Genomic DNA, 16,482 nt, shown 5'->3' on the forward strand with positions numbered 1-16,482 from the left:
GGCTATAATCGACTGCAATCCTCCAAGGAGGGAGAGGAGATGGTTTGCATATTGCCCACACAGATGATGCTTCAAGATGAATATTCGCTGGCTGAGAGGCAGAGCCACCACGCCGATATTTAAAAAAAGAAAGAAAGAAAGAAAAATCAAAAGAGCTCTTGTCTTTCCTGCTAATGGATTCCTTTCTTTTCAGGAAATGCTTTTCCCATCCCTATTATTGCCAGTAGTAGAGGAGCCGAAGATGGAGCTGAAAACATTTCTCCTGCCCCTGCGTTTAGGCCTGTTAACTGCTTTTCACAAAAGTGATGAGGTAAATATTTTCTCCATGAAACATTTTTTTCCCTCCATGTTTCCTCTTGGCTTTGACAGGCTGCATGTAAAAATAATTATACTAAAAAAATATATATTAAAAAAACAAAAGCAGAAATTTCGACATTAGTTACCTTCTTTAGATATTTAAATATGCCCTTGAAGCAAGGTCAAACAGACGTTTACACTTTGGACGCCTTTAACTCTAAAATGGCAAGAGGACAGCACAAACCTAATCGTTGTCTCCACAGTGGCAAAAGCATAAGGGAACAGGACGAGCCAGTGTGGTGTGAAAAGCGTTGCTGTAGTGAGAGGAAAGTGTTTAAAGTCATTAATCAAAGCAGAAGGATTATCCATCAACAGACAAAAAAAAAAAAAAAAAAAAAAAAAAAATGCAAGAAGCACAGTAAACTAATCTACAAAAGGCCAGAATGGCCTGGCTTTTCTCATACGTGTTGCAGCACTATCGTCTCTTTATCAATATGCCAGTAAACATTTAACAAAGCTGGCTAGCAGTGTGAGCTGAATCAGGTTACAACTCAATAGAAAAAAAAAGACAGAAGATACCTTTAATAACAGCAACTGCATGCCTTACATTTTACATTATTCAATGATAAAAAAATTTGTAAATGATTATAAAAGAGTTGAACTTACTCATTGCTACTCATATCCTACAAGGCCATAAGTGCAATGCCAAGGCTCTGCCATTACATATGTTGTCACTTGAACTGTGTTTTCCCCCACTATCTTTAAACATTTCCAAAACCATAAAGCTGTTTATTCACAACATTTTGGTTTCTTTTGACTTAAGAAATATAATTATATGGGTGTGCCATGACCTAGTTAAGACAAAGATGGATTCCAGGCAGAGGAAAAAAGGCTCAAAATGTCACAGGGCATCACATCCAGCACATTCTCTTCCTTCTTCTCAATCCTTTAAAAGGAGAAATCATAGTTTTATCATAGTCCGTGAGAGATGAGGAAATCAAGTGTAAGATCCCTTTTGGAACAAAGGAAACCCATCTAGGCCATTGAGTCCTGTTTAAGGAAAATGGCTGCTCAGAGCGCTCGGCCCCCTCTCTCTGCTCTCTGTTGAAGGACTCCTGAGCCGCTCCTCTAATAGCAGCCGGCTCCTCTGCCGCCGCGCGCTGATTGGCTCGCGGAGCTGCTGCTGTTAACCAGCCAATAACCCGAGCACAGCGAGGGAAAAACACGCACCGGGCAATGTCAAACAAAACCCGCACACACTCCGCCGAAAATATTAAAAAAAAGAGCATAAATCCGCATGTGGTTCGTAGAAATTATTTAAAATATTCTCCCAGTGGTTGTTGGAAGCGGCGAGCCGCGCGCGGCGGTTTGGCACTACTTTCTCTCCGTGGATTGAGTGGCAGAGATAAAGCCAAGCAAGCCGCCGCATTCCGACAGTTATAAAATGATACAATGTTCCCTGAATTCATCCGCACGCCGGCCGATGGTCGAGGTTAAAATCCACATGAGCCGTCGACAACCTGCTCAGATTTCCATTCCCGTTAAATTATTATGCCTCCCAAACGTCTCGACTGGCGAGCGAACGCACGCCGAATAATAAACGCCAGCAGCCGAATCGCTTTATTGGCTTTTTTTAGTGGCAGTTATAAGAAGAGATTGCCCCCTGTGTCTGTCTTGTATTTGCCGGTTAGGTAAACACGGTCGGCAGATTCCACACAAAAATAATCTGAAGCCGTAGACACAACAATCGGTTACCACGTCGAAAATAATAAATAAAATAAAATCGGAGGTGTCTATTTATGTTGTTAGAATATTAATTCGAGGTGACAAAAGCGTTAAATCGACGGTCCAAATTGACAGACATTAGTAGCGAAAGTGCGGCTAGCATCGGAGGTGGGCCAGCCTAGCGGTGTATTGTGGGAGAGACAGCAGCTACAGAGCAGAGGCACACAATATGTGCTGGCTCTCGAAAAGGAGGCAGTATTCTTCAAGCTAAATCATGTAATGTAAGCGGCGCAAGGGAAGCGATTTCGTGTTTTCATCAATTGGGGGAAGAAAAAGACCGCTCGATCGGACGGAACCATGTCCAAGCCCGTGGACAGGAGCAGATTGAACGAAGACCATGGCAGAAAGCTGAGTTCAAGTAAGCTGGGTCTTTTTTTCCTCTTTCTTCAGCCCTCCTAATGCCTGTTTTCCGTCAGTGGGATACACGCTAGATCCCATTTTCGCTCTCACTTGGGTTCCCCCCTGCTCTTACAACCGCCACCGCCGAAGTCATGCATCCGTAGCAGCGTTGGGTTGTTTAAAAGTGTCGCGGTGCTGGGCAGAGGACGGTGCTCACAGCCCCGATAAACGTTAGCTCTCTCTCTCTCTCTCTCTCTCTCTCCCTGCTGCTGCCTGTCGTTTCAGGTTTGGCGAACGGCATGGACAGTCATCCCGTCTGCGGCTCGGCGGAGAAGCGGAGCCACCACTGGAGAAGTTACAAGTTGATCATCGACCCGGCGCTGAAGAAGGGATCACACAAACTGTACCGCTACGACGGGCAGACTTTCAGCATGCCCGTAAGTGCCGCCTTCGACGCGGCGTAAGCGGCTACAATAGTAACCGAGGAGCCGACCTCCATGATGGGTTACAATGTGGCCGTGGAGCCGCGGACGGCATCGTGAGCACCTGGGGGAGTCCGCTTGTTATTCAGCGGCTCGTCCGGACTGTGCGGCGCTTTGCAACAAGTTAGTGGTGTCTGAAGTTGTGAATGGGATGGATAACAGCAGCATTGTGTCCCCCCTCTCGTGTCCCCCCACCTCCTCCTCCTCCCCTCTTCTCCTGCAGGACCCCGGGATACCTCCGGTGGACATCGTCCGGGACCCAAGGATCGGTCGTCTGTGGACAAAGTACAAAGAGACAGACCTCCCGGTGCCTAAGTTCAAGGTATCCTCCCCGGCCGGAGCCAAGTTTTAACCATGTGGACCCGGGCTACTGTCAGAAGTTGCAGACACACCCCCCTCTCACTCGTCTTCAGAGTGATTGTCGGAGCATCGTGAGGATCAGATCGACTCACGTTGCTTGTTTACATTGTTCGGACTCGCAGTTAAACCGAGTGCATCGGTGTGATCACTGCGACTCCACTGTAGTGCAATTTGTCTTATCTGGGCTGTCATTAAGTGACCCCCCCCCCCCCCCCCCCCCCCCTTCCCTCCACATGGTGCGACTACATCCCGGAGGCACTCGATGTTAACTCCTGTCACTTCTCCCGCCAGATCGATGAGTGCTACATCGGCCCCGTGCCTCCGAAGGAGGTGACGTTCGCCCGGCTCAACGACAACATCAGGGAAGGATTTCTTACCGACATGTGTAAAAAATTCGGGGAGATCGAGGAGGTGGAGATCCTGTACAATCCGAAAAACAAGAAGCACCTCGGAATAGCCAAAGTCGTTTTCGAGACGGTGAAAGCCGCCAAGGTGGCCGTGCAGTCGCTTCACAACACGTCTGTTATGGGAAACATCATCCACGTGGAGCTGGACCCGAAAGGTAAACAGTGATTCAGTCATCCGAGGCTACAGCACGGCTCAGCCACAGCCGCGATCCGGGACGTTCAGAGCAGACGAGACGTGGTCGTGTGTTGATTTATCCGTTTATTTCATTTTTAATTTCATTAATTTAATGTTTTTTTTTTTGGAGGGGATGACAGCTGTCACGTGTGCAAATATACACGCGTTGCCTGGTAACGTCGGTAATTGAATTTCATTGAAAGTGAGCCGGTTCCCACAAGCCCCGAGCTGAGGGCGCAATTCCCACTGTGCATAATTTAAAAAAAAGAAAGAAAAACCGCAAAGAAACAGAGCAATCCTGTCCACTTCAGACTGTCTCTGTTGAGGAATAATAACTTAAAAAGTTTGCACTGAAGCTTTTTTTTACATTGTTTGGAGCTCTAGTTGTTTTTTGACTGAATACCTTTCAACATAATCTAACAATTTCAGTATCAAACAGCCTGAACATCTGTCTGCTCATTTATTTATACTGTTTTAACTCACTTACTCCCCTTAATTATTTCAAGTTGTTTTCTCTAAATTAGGTGTTGATGTTTTGTTTTTTAAAACTGTGATTCGTAGGTGTCTGAGTAGGACGTGCTTTGCTTATTCCTGCATGTTTTGCTCATGCTCTAATGGCATCTGTTTCTCACATATGTTGCAAAGTCTCCAGTGCCAAACAGACTTTTCGTGTGATTCAACTCACTCTTTATGTATTGATTAAAACAAACAAATCATATATTTCAAATAATTGGTTAGCGGAAGAGTTGGATTGCCATAGAGTCACAGATTCAGTTCATTTTACTGCATTAGAAAACGGATTGGTTTGAAGGGAGACTTCGTGCATGTTTGCTGTGCTGCAGGTGAGAATCGCCTGAGGTACTTCCAGCTCCTGATGAATGGCAGCTACACTCCACGGACCCTGCCTGTCGGTGGAGAGGAGTCCAGAGAACTTTCCCCACGCGCGTTGGCAGAAGCCTTACTGGTAAAAAAAAACAAACTATATATCGTGTGTTATGGTTGAGATTTAACTCTAATTATGAAAAAATGTGCGATGTGTATATAAATGTTGGTGTGAAATATGCCTGAACTGTAATTTATTTCAACCACTACAGTAACTGCTGGAGAAGAACTAACATGTCATCACAACATTGTCTGTTAAACTGAACTCACAAGCCATCAAAGCTTCCAATCTGGTTCTGTAGTATTCGGTTCTTTAGTCATTTTGGTACAAAAAACAAAACGAGGCTTTTTAAAAGTCATCAGGGTTTCAAAACAGTGAAAGAAGTTCCTCTATCAACAAAGATGTGCTACGAGGAAACAGCAGTTTAGATGTCTGGCGCGTCCTGCCTCTGGCCTCTTTTGTACCACAATTATCTTGAAACTGGACCACGGCTCGCTACGACAGGGGTTTTGGTTCGGTTGCGCCGTGGGGCTCAGATGGCAGCGTTCATGTTTGGACGCCTGAATCACAACAACAAAACAACCACAGCTGCCAAGTGTGAAAACACACAGAGTCTCCACCTTATCACGATGCTTCCAGTGCCTGGATCAACACCCTGGTGAGTCTGTGCCGTGTTTGCTTCTCCCCAGGCGTGCGAGCCCATCCGCAGGCTGTCCGAAAGCAGCATGTCCGCCGCGGGAGCGACGCTGCCGCCCAGCAGCTCCACGACCCCCCTGACGATCGAGACGGGCTACTCCAGCCTCAGGCAGGACACGCCTCAGTCCCAGGGAACCCCTCACACCCCGCGCCAGGCGGGCACGCCCTTCTCTCAAGACTCCAACTACTCCAGCCGGCAGTCCACGCCCGCGTACCAGTCCGGCCGCGCCGAGAGCTCCGGCAGCTACAAGTCCCGCCGACACGAGAGCAAGTTCCAGGACGCGTACAACCGCCGGCCGGAGAGGCCTCAGTACCGCAGCAACATGTACCGGAGCACGCCGTCTGAGCAGACTCCTTTCAAGCAGCACCAGCTCACCCCGCCCGAGCCGCCGCCTTCCACTACCTCCTTCACCTACACGGCGCCGCCGCCCGCCACGCCCAACTTCAAATCCGCTTTCTCGCCTTACCAGGCCCCCCTGCCCCCCGCGTTCCCCCCCTCCGAGCCGGCGTTCCACCACCCGGCTCAAAGGGAGGGGGAGTACCTCCGGCCGCCGCAGCCGCCCCTGGCGGCGGCGACCGACTTCATGCCCGTCAAGGACAGGCCGGAAACGCCTCCCATCCCGGAGCCGCCGCCGGAGCCCCTGCCCCATCCCAGCACGCCGCCGCCCCAGACGCCGGAGCGCTGCCCGTCGCCCGGCTCCCCGGCGCCCGACCCGGAGCGCAACAGCCTGGACTCCCGCATCGAGATGCTCCTCAAGGAGAAACGGACGAAGCTGCTGCCGTTCCTGGAGGAACGCGACTCGGACACCGAGGTGCGGATGGAGGGAAGCCCCATCTCCTCCTCGTCCTCCCAGCTGTCCCCCATCCCCCCATACACCGGCAGCTCCCAGGGCGGCCAGCACAACTCCCGTCCCTCCAGCACGGGCCTGGAGGACATCAGCCCCACGCCTCTGCCGGACTCGGAAGACGAGGAGCCGATCCCCGGGACTGCTTCCCTGGTGAAGAGAGCCGGCTCCCCTCTCCACGACAAGACGAGCAACAGCGACCTCAAAGACGGAGCGTTCCGAGCCCACACTCCCCCCGATAAAATGGACACGGTAAGACTTCTACCACTTATATTATCAGAAAACTTTAATATTTAGTGCTTGAATTGTTCCTTAATGAGCTGCTGTTGATCTTGATGAGCTGACAGTGTGGCGCCGCTGTTTGTACACAGCTATGAATGAAAGGAGGAAACAGGAAGCCAGGTAGTCACGTTGCTGTAGTAAACTCTCTCCTTTTGTTTTGTTTTTTTTTTTTTTTTGCTCTGCTTCATAAATGGAATACCGGCTTCCCTGCAAACTATGTGCAAAGAAAGGTTCTGCCTTGAGGGCGTCACCGTGCAGGATCTCTCTGGATTATTTTAGCAGGCAGTGAAAATGATAGGAAAACTCAGCAAAAACAAAATGTTGGGATTTGTTTCAGATCATGCCTGACGTGAGCCCTTGCGTATACTTTCACATTCTTATGCTCACCTTTATTTAAAGCCACATTAGCACCAGCTGGCCTGTTGTTCCTCCACAACGCGCTCTGCTCTCAGAGGGAAAACACGAGCGCTGCTCTGTTGTTGGGGAGTCGAAACACTTTTGTTTCCTCTTTCTAACACTCGCCACACTCGCAGGAAAACTGTTTGGCTGTTGGCCCCATTCAGCAGCACACTTCCTGGGTTTTGCCGAGGCGAGCTGTCAGGATTGGCCGCGGAGCCTCCGCTCTCACATTTCAAGTTATCACAAAGCAAACAGAGCGAGCAGGTCATTTGGGTACCGAGGCCACTCCTGCGCCGCCGCTTTGTTTCATTCCTGCAACAAGTTTTAAATGAGATTCTTCTGTAATCTGAAACATTTAAAAAGCGTGTTGTGCAATGCTTTATCGGTCCGCCGGTCTGGTTTGTAGGGATTCATATGTAAACAGACGGTTGTGTTTGAAGGCGCGCTGGACCCAGGCGCAGGTCAGCCGTGTTTGACTGGTCTACCAAACTTTGAACTCAGAACACGTCTAGATTGACTTGTTTTTTTTTTTTTTTTGAAGGTCTCTTTCCAGATCCCTCCACAATAAGATTCTGAACCATAGTTTTGCATATTTTATTTTTAAAACAAGGCAAAAGTGTATAAAGCAGATAAGAGTGTGCCTCAGGTATATAAATGTATAAAAAAAAAAATTCTATTTTCTCCTGTTTTTACATGTATGGAAGAAATAAAAAAAACCTTTTAGTGAATGTCTGCAAACAATGCACCTGAAACAATAAATGTTTGACATTTAATTAGTTTGCACTCCATGTATTACATGTTTGTTTGTTTTTTTACTAAAGCATGGGATTGTAATGCATTTGTAAAGCTTTGTGTTAAATTGCAACTTGCTGATATTTCTACTCCGACTGTCGTGAAGACTGTGGCTCTCTGCACACTGGCTCGAAACATGATTCCTTTCAATTTCACTTTATTCCTCACTAAAACACCTTTCACTCTCAAACTGTTTTATTGAGGGAGTTCTTGAAGCGTTGCCAGTAAGAATCCAGAACTGGACCTGTTTCTTTGTTTCAAGTTTTCTTTTTTTTTTTACTCGATCAAAGCAGACAGGTGACGTCTCTCAAACATCAGCTCTTTGTCGTCATTAATAAACTCAGACATGGCAGAGGAGATCTGACTCCTTCATCTTCCTTCCTGCGCGGTCCTGACCGGGATTTCCTTCTTTCTCACAGGGTCATCAGTCGTCGGGGGAGGACATGGAGATCTCCGACGACGAGATGCCCGGGACCCCCATCGCCAGCGGCGAGTGCGGCAAGGGCATCGTGGTGAACTCGGCGGTGTCGCCCATGCAGACCATGTCCATGCACCCGTCGGGCTACCACCCCCTGCAGCACCAGGCCGGCTTCGCCATCCCCCACCACCACCTGCCCCCCCACTCCGCCGTCCCGGGCCACCCGGCCCACCTGGCCGCCCACCCCGGAGTGCCTCACCACATGCTGCCGCACATGGGCCCGTACGCCCAGAGCGTGATGCCGCTGGTGCAGATGGAGCTGATGAACTGCCTGCGCTGGGAGCAGTGGAGCACGGTGCCCATGTCCTTCCAGATGCAGCAGCAGATGCTGAGCCGCATGGCCCAGACCCGAGGCCCCTACCCCTACCCGCACTTCATGGACGGCGCGGCGGGGCCCTTCGGCGGCGGCGGCGGACCCTACCCCCACCTCTCCATGGGCGCCACGCCCGCCAACAGCACGGGGGCTCCCGGACAGCAGTGGCAGCATCCCAGTTTACCAAAGTTCAACCCCACCGTCCCCCCTCCGGGATACGAGACCAAGAAGGAGGATCCGCACAAGGCCACCATCGAGGGCGTGCTGCTGGTCATCGTCAAGGAGCTGAAGGCCATCATGAAGAGGGACCTGAACCGGAAAATGGTGGAAGTGGTGGCTTTCAGGGCCTTCGACGAGTGGTGGGACAAGAAGGAACGCTCTGCGAAGGTAAGTTGCCTTCTTACATTGTCTCCACATGTGCATGGAATGAAAGGAAATATACTTGTGATGATTCTGAATTTTTTATTTACAGTTTGGTGAAAAATTTTGACATTTTTTGTAATCTATTGAGAAATGATTTAAAGAATTCTTTTTGCATCTGCAGCTGATTTTCCTCTGCAGTCCAGCGTTCTCTCGCAGGGATTAATAGTAGATATCATTTTGACAAGCAGCGTAATGAACTCATCTGATGGGACTCGCATCTCGCCGTGGCTCAGAATGCAAATAGAGCTTAGAAGATTAGACATTTAATTATGTAAACTGAACTGTTTTGATAATCAAATATTGATTCTATCAAGAAAAACTCTGTTTTTTTTATCATGCATCTCTTATTGCATCTAATAAAATGTGCACTCTATTGTTTTCTGTAATGCCGCTTTTAATTAAAGCACATTTCAAAATGCAGTATTTTAGTTTGAAGCCTATATTTGCTGATTATTTTGTTGGTGTTCTTCAGATTAAGCTGTTTAGAGATGAGTGTCATATAATGCGATGAATAACCAGCTTTAAAAATCCTCCCAGGCGACTTCGACACCTGTGAAGGGCGCGGAGGGAAAAGAAGAGGAAAGACCGAAGCCCAAGGAGACGATGGGTTCGAGTCTGCTGGAGAACTGGAACAAGGGCGAAGGGCTGGGCTACGAGGGGATGGGCCTGGGCATCGGTCTGCGAGGCGCCATCCGCTTACCCTCCTTCAAGGTGAGATTTTTTTTTTTTTTATTAAACGCGGAGGGGCGGCGGCGGTGCCGTGCTGCTGGTGTTAAACAGCTGCATGCTGCGCTCAGGTGAAGAGGAAGGACCCCCCCGAAGCCGCCGCGGCTTGCGACAACAAACGCGCCCGACCCTCCACTCCGGTGGACGACGAACTGGAGGATGAAGGTAACCCCAGATTTTTTTTTTTAACGAATTGTGACGGACCACAAGGCAGGTTTTTTTTAACGAAGCCGGTTCTCTGTCAGACCGAGATCGAGACCCGGCCGAGATCCCCGCCGACGACTCCAAAATGGACGGCGACGGCACGGCGGCGAAGCGACGGCATTCCCGGCCGCTGGAGCTGGACAGCGAGGGGGAGGAGGAGGTGGACACGTCGGGGAAGGAGGAAGAGTCACTGTCCGACAGGGAGGAGGAGCCCGATGTGCTGCCGGCGGCAGACAGGTTGTCGTCGGGCAAGGTGAGGCGTGAAGATTTATTTCTTTGCATGATTCGAAATTGGGATCAGGGATTGGGATGCAGGCGCGATTTAACTGTTGACCTGTTTTCATGTGATCATTTCTTAGGGAAGTGGTGACGACAGTGACGGTGAGGAGGAGGGGAGTTCATCCAGCGACAGCTCTTCCTCAGACTCGTCTGATGATGGTATCTATTGAAATGTGACAGCAGTGCTTCTCTCTTCATGAAGTTGAGGCGTCTGTAATCGACCCGTCCTTCGCCTCTTCCCTTCCAGAAGCGGAAAGTTCGGCTTCCTACAAGGCCAGCTCGGACTCCTCGGCGGCGAGCTCCGACTCCTCCGAATACGAGTCCAGTTCGGACGAGGACGAAAGGGACGAAAAGGACGTGGCGGCGGCGGAGGACGCCGAGGACGAAGGCAAGGCGGGGACCTCCTCTTCCTCTTCGTCCTCCTCGTCGTCGTCGTCAGGCGAGGAAGAGGCGGAGGAGGAGTCCAAACCGCCGAGCCCTCCTGCGCTGTCGGCCTCGGAGGTGAAGGAGGAGCTGAAGGGCAGGGAGCCCAAACACCGGCCCCCGAGTCCTGTGGAGGACACGGTGGAGGACAAGAGGCCGCCGTCGCCGAAGGGAGCTGCAGGTCAGCCCCGGGTTCTGCTGAACCTAGAAGTTCTCATGATTTTGTCGTGTTGACTGATTTAAAAAGAAAAAAAAACAACTCTCTTACTGCTTTTCAGGTAAAGAGCGAGACGCCGTCGTGGACGCTGGAATCCCCGCCGTGAAGTCAGAGCCTCCGGAGCATGTAGCGAGCGTTCGGCCGCCCACTCCCACCGGTGCCCCGCCTAACAATGACCAGGTGTCAAAAGCCAAAGGTAAAGCAGAGTCAGAGGGAGTCGCCTGCCCCGCCGGCCGCTTAGCTCCGCCCCTCCTAGACCCTAACGCTCCCGCCTCTAAATCCGCCTCCTTAACCCACGCCCCTGCTCCCTCCTCACCCGGCGCCGGAAGCTCGCTCCCTCCTCCACCCGCCTCCCGGCCCCTTGCCCGACTTCCCCCAGCGGGCCCGGCTCCCCACGGACGAGGACATCCCCCGCACGCCGGGCCGGGACCTCATGGAGCGCGCCCGGAGCCTGGGCAAGTCGCAGAGCACCGACACGGTGCCCAACACGCCCGGCAGCGACGCCCCGCTGACGGGCAGCAGCCTGCTGCTCAGCTCCCCGCACATCCCCGGCAGTCCCTTCTCCTACCCCTCGCAGTCCCCCGTCCTCAGCGCCGGAGTTCCTCGCACCCCAGGAAGAGACTTAACCTTCACCCCCGTCTTCCCCGACCCCTCGGCGCTCACGCTTAACCGAAAGGTCTCCTCGGAGAGCCTTGACGATAGGCCGGTGTTTAAGGAGCCTAGTCAGATGCTGTCTACCGGCACAGAGCCGCCCGCCAGTTTCCCTGAAGATCTGCCCACTGGTCTCTCTCTAGAAGTCCCCGTGCCGCCCGACGCCTCGCCGTCCAAGAAGAAGCCCGGACGACCCAAAGGCAAAAAGACCCCCGCCCTCTCGACGGCCGACGAGGCGTCCGAGCTCTCGTCCGACTCCGCCGCCCTGCCTCAGGAAGCGCAGCTCGGCGATCTCTCCGTACAGGTGGCGTCCGCCAAGTCTCCGAAAGACCCCAGCCTGGACTTCCGGGAAGCGGAGGCGGAGCCGCAGACGGTGCTCCCCTCGGAGGACGGCTTCCTGTCCTACGACGACGAGATGCCGGTGGCCGTCAAGCCCGCCCGCAGGGCGCGGCGGGGCTGGGAGGAGCTGCTGCTGGGCAGCCTGTCGCCCGTCACCACGCCGCCCCGGGCGTACTTCAGCCCGCGCTCCGAGTTCGAGGAGATGACCATCCTGTACGACATCTGGAACGAAGGCATCGACGAGGAGGACATCCGGCTGCTGCAGATCAAATACGACAAGATGCTGCAGCAGGACAACGGCAACGACTGGCTCAACGACACGCTCTGGGTCAACCACCCTCATATCCTTTGCAATCAGTTCATTTCATTTACACGATATTGAGGTGTAGCGGTTCGTGAGTGAGTGTGTGTCTCGGTGAGCGTGTCCTGCCTTCACCCACAGTCCTCTGGGATCGGCTCAGGTGCGCTGACCTCAAGTCGCTAAGAGCATATAGAAGATGGATGGGTGGACGTGGCTGTGCATAACAAATAACAGCTCCCTCTGCTGGTGACACCATGGAACTGTTTTGATGAGTTGAGCTGCTCCATTTCCCTTTCTCCACAATAATACTCTTTGTTTGATTGTTTTACTGATTCCACTACAGTCACACTAATGACAGTGGCAGTTACACAATGGACAACACAACAACAGTATGTCGGTGAAGAATTAAAAACAGCAAGATGGAAGACAGTAAATATCTGCAAATGATCAGCAAGTCTTTATTGAGGCAAAGCATCTGAGTAAAAGCGGCAGCCCCAGGTTTTTTTTCTTCTATATTTTGGTTTCTTCCTTGACCGCCTTGCACCGACCAACATCCCTGGCGTGAAGAAAAAGCGGCGAGACGACGGCATGAGGGATCACGCGACCGGCTGCGCGCGGAGCGAAGGCTACTACAAGATCGACAAGAAGGACAAGATCAAGTATCTGCAGAGCAACCGGGTGCAGTCGGAGGAGCCGCCCATCGACACGCAGGTGAGCCTCGTTGATTTAGATGAAGAATTTGCATGAAGCGACGAGTTAAAACTCCCGTTTTCCTCCGCAGGGGATGAGCATCCCCGCGCAGGTCCAGGCCTCCACCAGGGCGGGGTCGGAGCGCCGCTCGGAGCAGAGGCGCCTGCTGTCCTCTTTCGCCTGCGACAGCGACCTGCTGAAGTTCAACCAGCTGAAGGTAAACAACACAGACGTCAACAAGAAATCAGTATCGACCAGCACCCGTCACTGCCACGGTTCAGCGTTTTCCAATAATCCTCTGAAGATCTTCCTGTTCCAAAACAATTCGGACAATGCTAAAATGCTCAACCCGATGTTTAAAAAGTTTTTTTTTTTTATTGGACTTCAGTTTGTGTTCCTTGTGTGTCTGGCACTGTCCGTCCTTCTGTGGGGAAAACGTTCGATTTGAGATGAAAACGTGGATCTTTTAGCGATACTCAGCGCCACTTTTGACTCTTCCAGTTCCGTAAGAAGAAGATCAGATTCTGCAAATCGCACATCCACGACTGGGGCCTGTTCGCCATGGAGCCCATCGCCGCCGACGAAATGGTGATCGAGTACGTGGGACAGAACATCAGACAGGTGAGGGCCGTCCATCCGTGCGATGCTATCGCTTCTCTCCAGCGCCGTCGGAACTCCCTAACCAATCGCAAACCCGTCCCGCCAGGTGATCGCGGACATGCGGGAGAAGCGCTACGAGGAGGAAGGAATCGGCAGCAGCTACATGTTCCGCGTCGACCACGACACCATCATAGACGCCACCAAGTGTGGCAACTTCGCCCGTTTCATCAACCACAGCTGCAACGTAGGATAACACCCTCAGCGCCCCAATCTCACAGGAAGCAGCCAAAACTTGCATAACATTCTCGCTTAACATTTCTTGTTTTTTTTTTTTTTTCTTCGCAGCCTAACTGTTATGCAAAGGTCATCACAGTGGAGTCCCAGAAGAAGATCGTGATCTACTCCCGGCAGCCCATCAACGTCAACGAGGAGATCACCTACGACTACAAGTTCCCCATCGAGGACGAGAAGATCCCCTGCCTGTGCGGGGCCGAGAACTGCCGGGGAACGCTAAACTAACGTCCGCACGAGGTCAGAAGAGCGCGTGACCTCCGCCCTCTCAACTCTAGGCTTCCTCAGACTCGCTCGGACCGAGGAGGGAAGCCCCTCCCCACCCCAGGCGGAGGAGAGGGAAAACACGGCAAATCACGTGCAAACGAGTTCAGCTACCTGTATGGCTCACGTCATGCGTCAAACTCTAGATTGTTTACAATTTATGGTGCTCTAAGAATTAAAAAAAAAAAAAAACTTATAGTTTTTTTTTTTTTTTTTTTTTAAATAATGTGTGAAACACTTGACTTGCTGGTGCAGCATTATCCCTCCCATCGCTCCACGTTTCAGTCAGTATTTCAGCTCGGTTCCTTCCAGTCCCTCTGAGTGAAAGATTTTTTTTTTTTTTTTTTTTTTTTAATTCCCCCTTCGTTCAACTCATCCGGTGAACGTCACTGAAACAAACCGGCGCAGATCCACGGTTTCCTGCGAACAGGCCGAGGACGGGCGGCCGTCTCCCTCCAGCTGTGGGCGGGAGGACGCCGGAGACGGACGCGAACCTCGGCACCACTACCTCCTCTGCACCCGCTCCTCTGGGGCTGAAAGACGAAGCGAGTAAAAAAAAAAAAAAAGGAAGAAATCAAACGACATAAATGGTTAAATCCTGCCACAAAATTTTGGAATATTACCTTGTTTTTACGTGCGTTGACTCGCCAACAATGGATCATGCTGCTTCCTATTGGTTTATGCAAACAAAAAAAAAACACAAGTTCGAGAGGATGTGCAACATTTGTATTAATCATATTCCAGTGTTCTCCTGTTTGAATTAGCGAGTTCTCTTCTTTGTGTGTGAGGAAAAGCGCATCAGGCCCACTGATGAGTGTTTTTATGGTCCTGTCTTGAACATCATGTGAGTGTGACGCCCCCTGCAGGCTGCACAAAGCCAGTCCATTTGTTAGAATACGAGTTTGATTTCAGTTTTCACCCCCAGAGTAAAACACTCGCCTCCTGTTTTCGAGTGCCATATCTTTGTTTCGACTGTGGACTGAGAGACAATACTGCCTCTTCCAGGTGTTTTTTTTTTTTTTTTTGGAGATGGTTATGATGTTTGGCGTCTTGTCTTTTGGTCCTCGGGGCGAGCGTCTTCTTTTGCTCTGTTCGACTTCAGCCTTTCCTCTCATATTTCCAGTGTTCAGTGTTTCTACAGATCTCCTCAAATCCAGGAGCGCTGCTCTTTTCTTTATTAACACAGAAAAAAAAAAGTGTTGTGAATGCACTTGAGGCTTGCACTTCTTCTACCTGATGCCCTTTCCTTCGCCACTCCCTCCCTCCCAAGACCAAGTCAGTCATCGCTTTTCATTCAGTTGGAGTAATAACAGAGTTTTTTTGTTTGTTTGTTTGTTTTGTTTTGTTTTTTTCCCCACCGGTGATGTTCATATTGTATATGATTACTTGTATAGAAGATCCGAAGCTTTTTTAAAATCTCCACTAGGGGGTAACACTTTTAAGATGCATCTTTTTTTTTTTTTTTTTTTTACAAGACTGAGTATTTAAAATATCTTCAGGGATCTGTGAAAGAAATCTGATGGTTTAAGAGGTTTGCTTATTTAAAGAAGAAGAAAAAAAAAAAAAAGAGAAAAGGTCCACTGTGTACAGAGAAAGCCTCGACTTCCCTATCAAAAGATTGTTTCTTGTAGAAACGTCTTCAATTTCTGCTCATTTTGCTTTGTAATCCTAAAAAATGTGTAAATAGTGTAACTGTGAATACTATATAAATATATATAAATATATTTTTGTTCCCTGGGGTTTGCTACGCGAACACAGCTCGGACGCCGATGTATCATAAGGAGGAGGGCGGCGAGCTGGTAGCAGGAAATTCAGCTTGTGTCAAGCTTTGTTTTTTTTTTTTTTCATTTGTTTGTTTTTTTTTTATTATTATTTTCTGTTGTAAATTCTATGAAAAGTTGTTTGCGGTGTTGAGAGAAAATAAAAGGTGCAGAATCGGCACGGGAAGAGGACTGAGGTGTCAGCCTGCTCCCCGTGTCTATTTATTATATGACAAATGTATGAAAATGGAAAAAAATTGAAATAAAGCAGTTTTGCATACATACATAAGAGCTTGTTGGGTTTTTTCTATTTTTAATGAGGCGTGTGAAGCGGACATTCCGGGTTCAAGTTCAAAATAATCACATTTTCAATCCAATTTTTGCTTGTGTTGTATTATATTATTTAGTATTGCGTCACAAATTGCACCAGACCTTCTTGTTTTTTTGTCTATTTTTTCATATTTCATGCTGTATTGTATTGTACTGGATGGATGGATACACATTTAATGATGACAAACGCGTGTTTCAGAGCCTCCGGGAGTGTGTTTGTGGTCACATCAGTTGCTCCTGTTGGATTTTACTCCCGTCAGGCCTTCAGGAAGTGAAGCTACAGCTTCAGGAATCTAAATGAAATCCGTCCTGGGAGAAGAACTCAGCTGCTGTTGCAGCTTGACGTCACCTTTCACCCAACTCTGGATTCACATTCAGACTGTCCCCAGAGAAAGAAAAGGCCCACAGTGTGAACCCTGTGTGTGTGTGTGTCAGCGGCCTGAGGCCGTGA

At 50.0% G+C, this 16,482-nt stretch overlaps 1 protein-coding gene across 1 annotated transcript; it reads left to right on the plus strand.

Annotated features, from left to right (window-relative positions):
• The first annotated feature begins 1,136 nt into the window (after positions 1-1,136).
• On the plus strand, positions 1,137-15,352 carry setd1ba (SET domain containing 1B, histone lysine methyltransferase a). Its single transcript, XM_030084122.1, is given in 19 exon segments — positions 1,137-2,440; positions 2,707-2,858; positions 3,127-3,225; positions 3,555-3,825; positions 4,688-4,809; positions 5,418-6,521; positions 8,162-8,920; positions 9,494-9,667; positions 9,754-9,847; positions 9,928-10,139; positions 10,246-10,324; positions 10,413-10,769; positions 10,867-11,108; positions 11,110-12,136; positions 12,641-12,807; positions 12,878-13,003; positions 13,288-13,407; positions 13,493-13,630; positions 13,732-15,352. Coding segments are annotated over 19 exon segments (5,478 nt in total). The 5' UTR covers positions 1,137-2,379; the 3' UTR covers positions 13,906-15,352.
• Positions 15,353-16,482: the final 1,130 nt, after the last annotated feature.

Source organism: Salarias fasciatus (genome assembly GCF_902148845.1).
Source record: "Salarias fasciatus chromosome 7 unlocalized genomic scaffold, fSalaFa1.1 super_scaffold_4, whole genome shotgun sequence".
NCBI lineage: Eukaryota > Metazoa > Chordata > Actinopteri > Blenniiformes > Blenniidae > Salarias > Salarias fasciatus.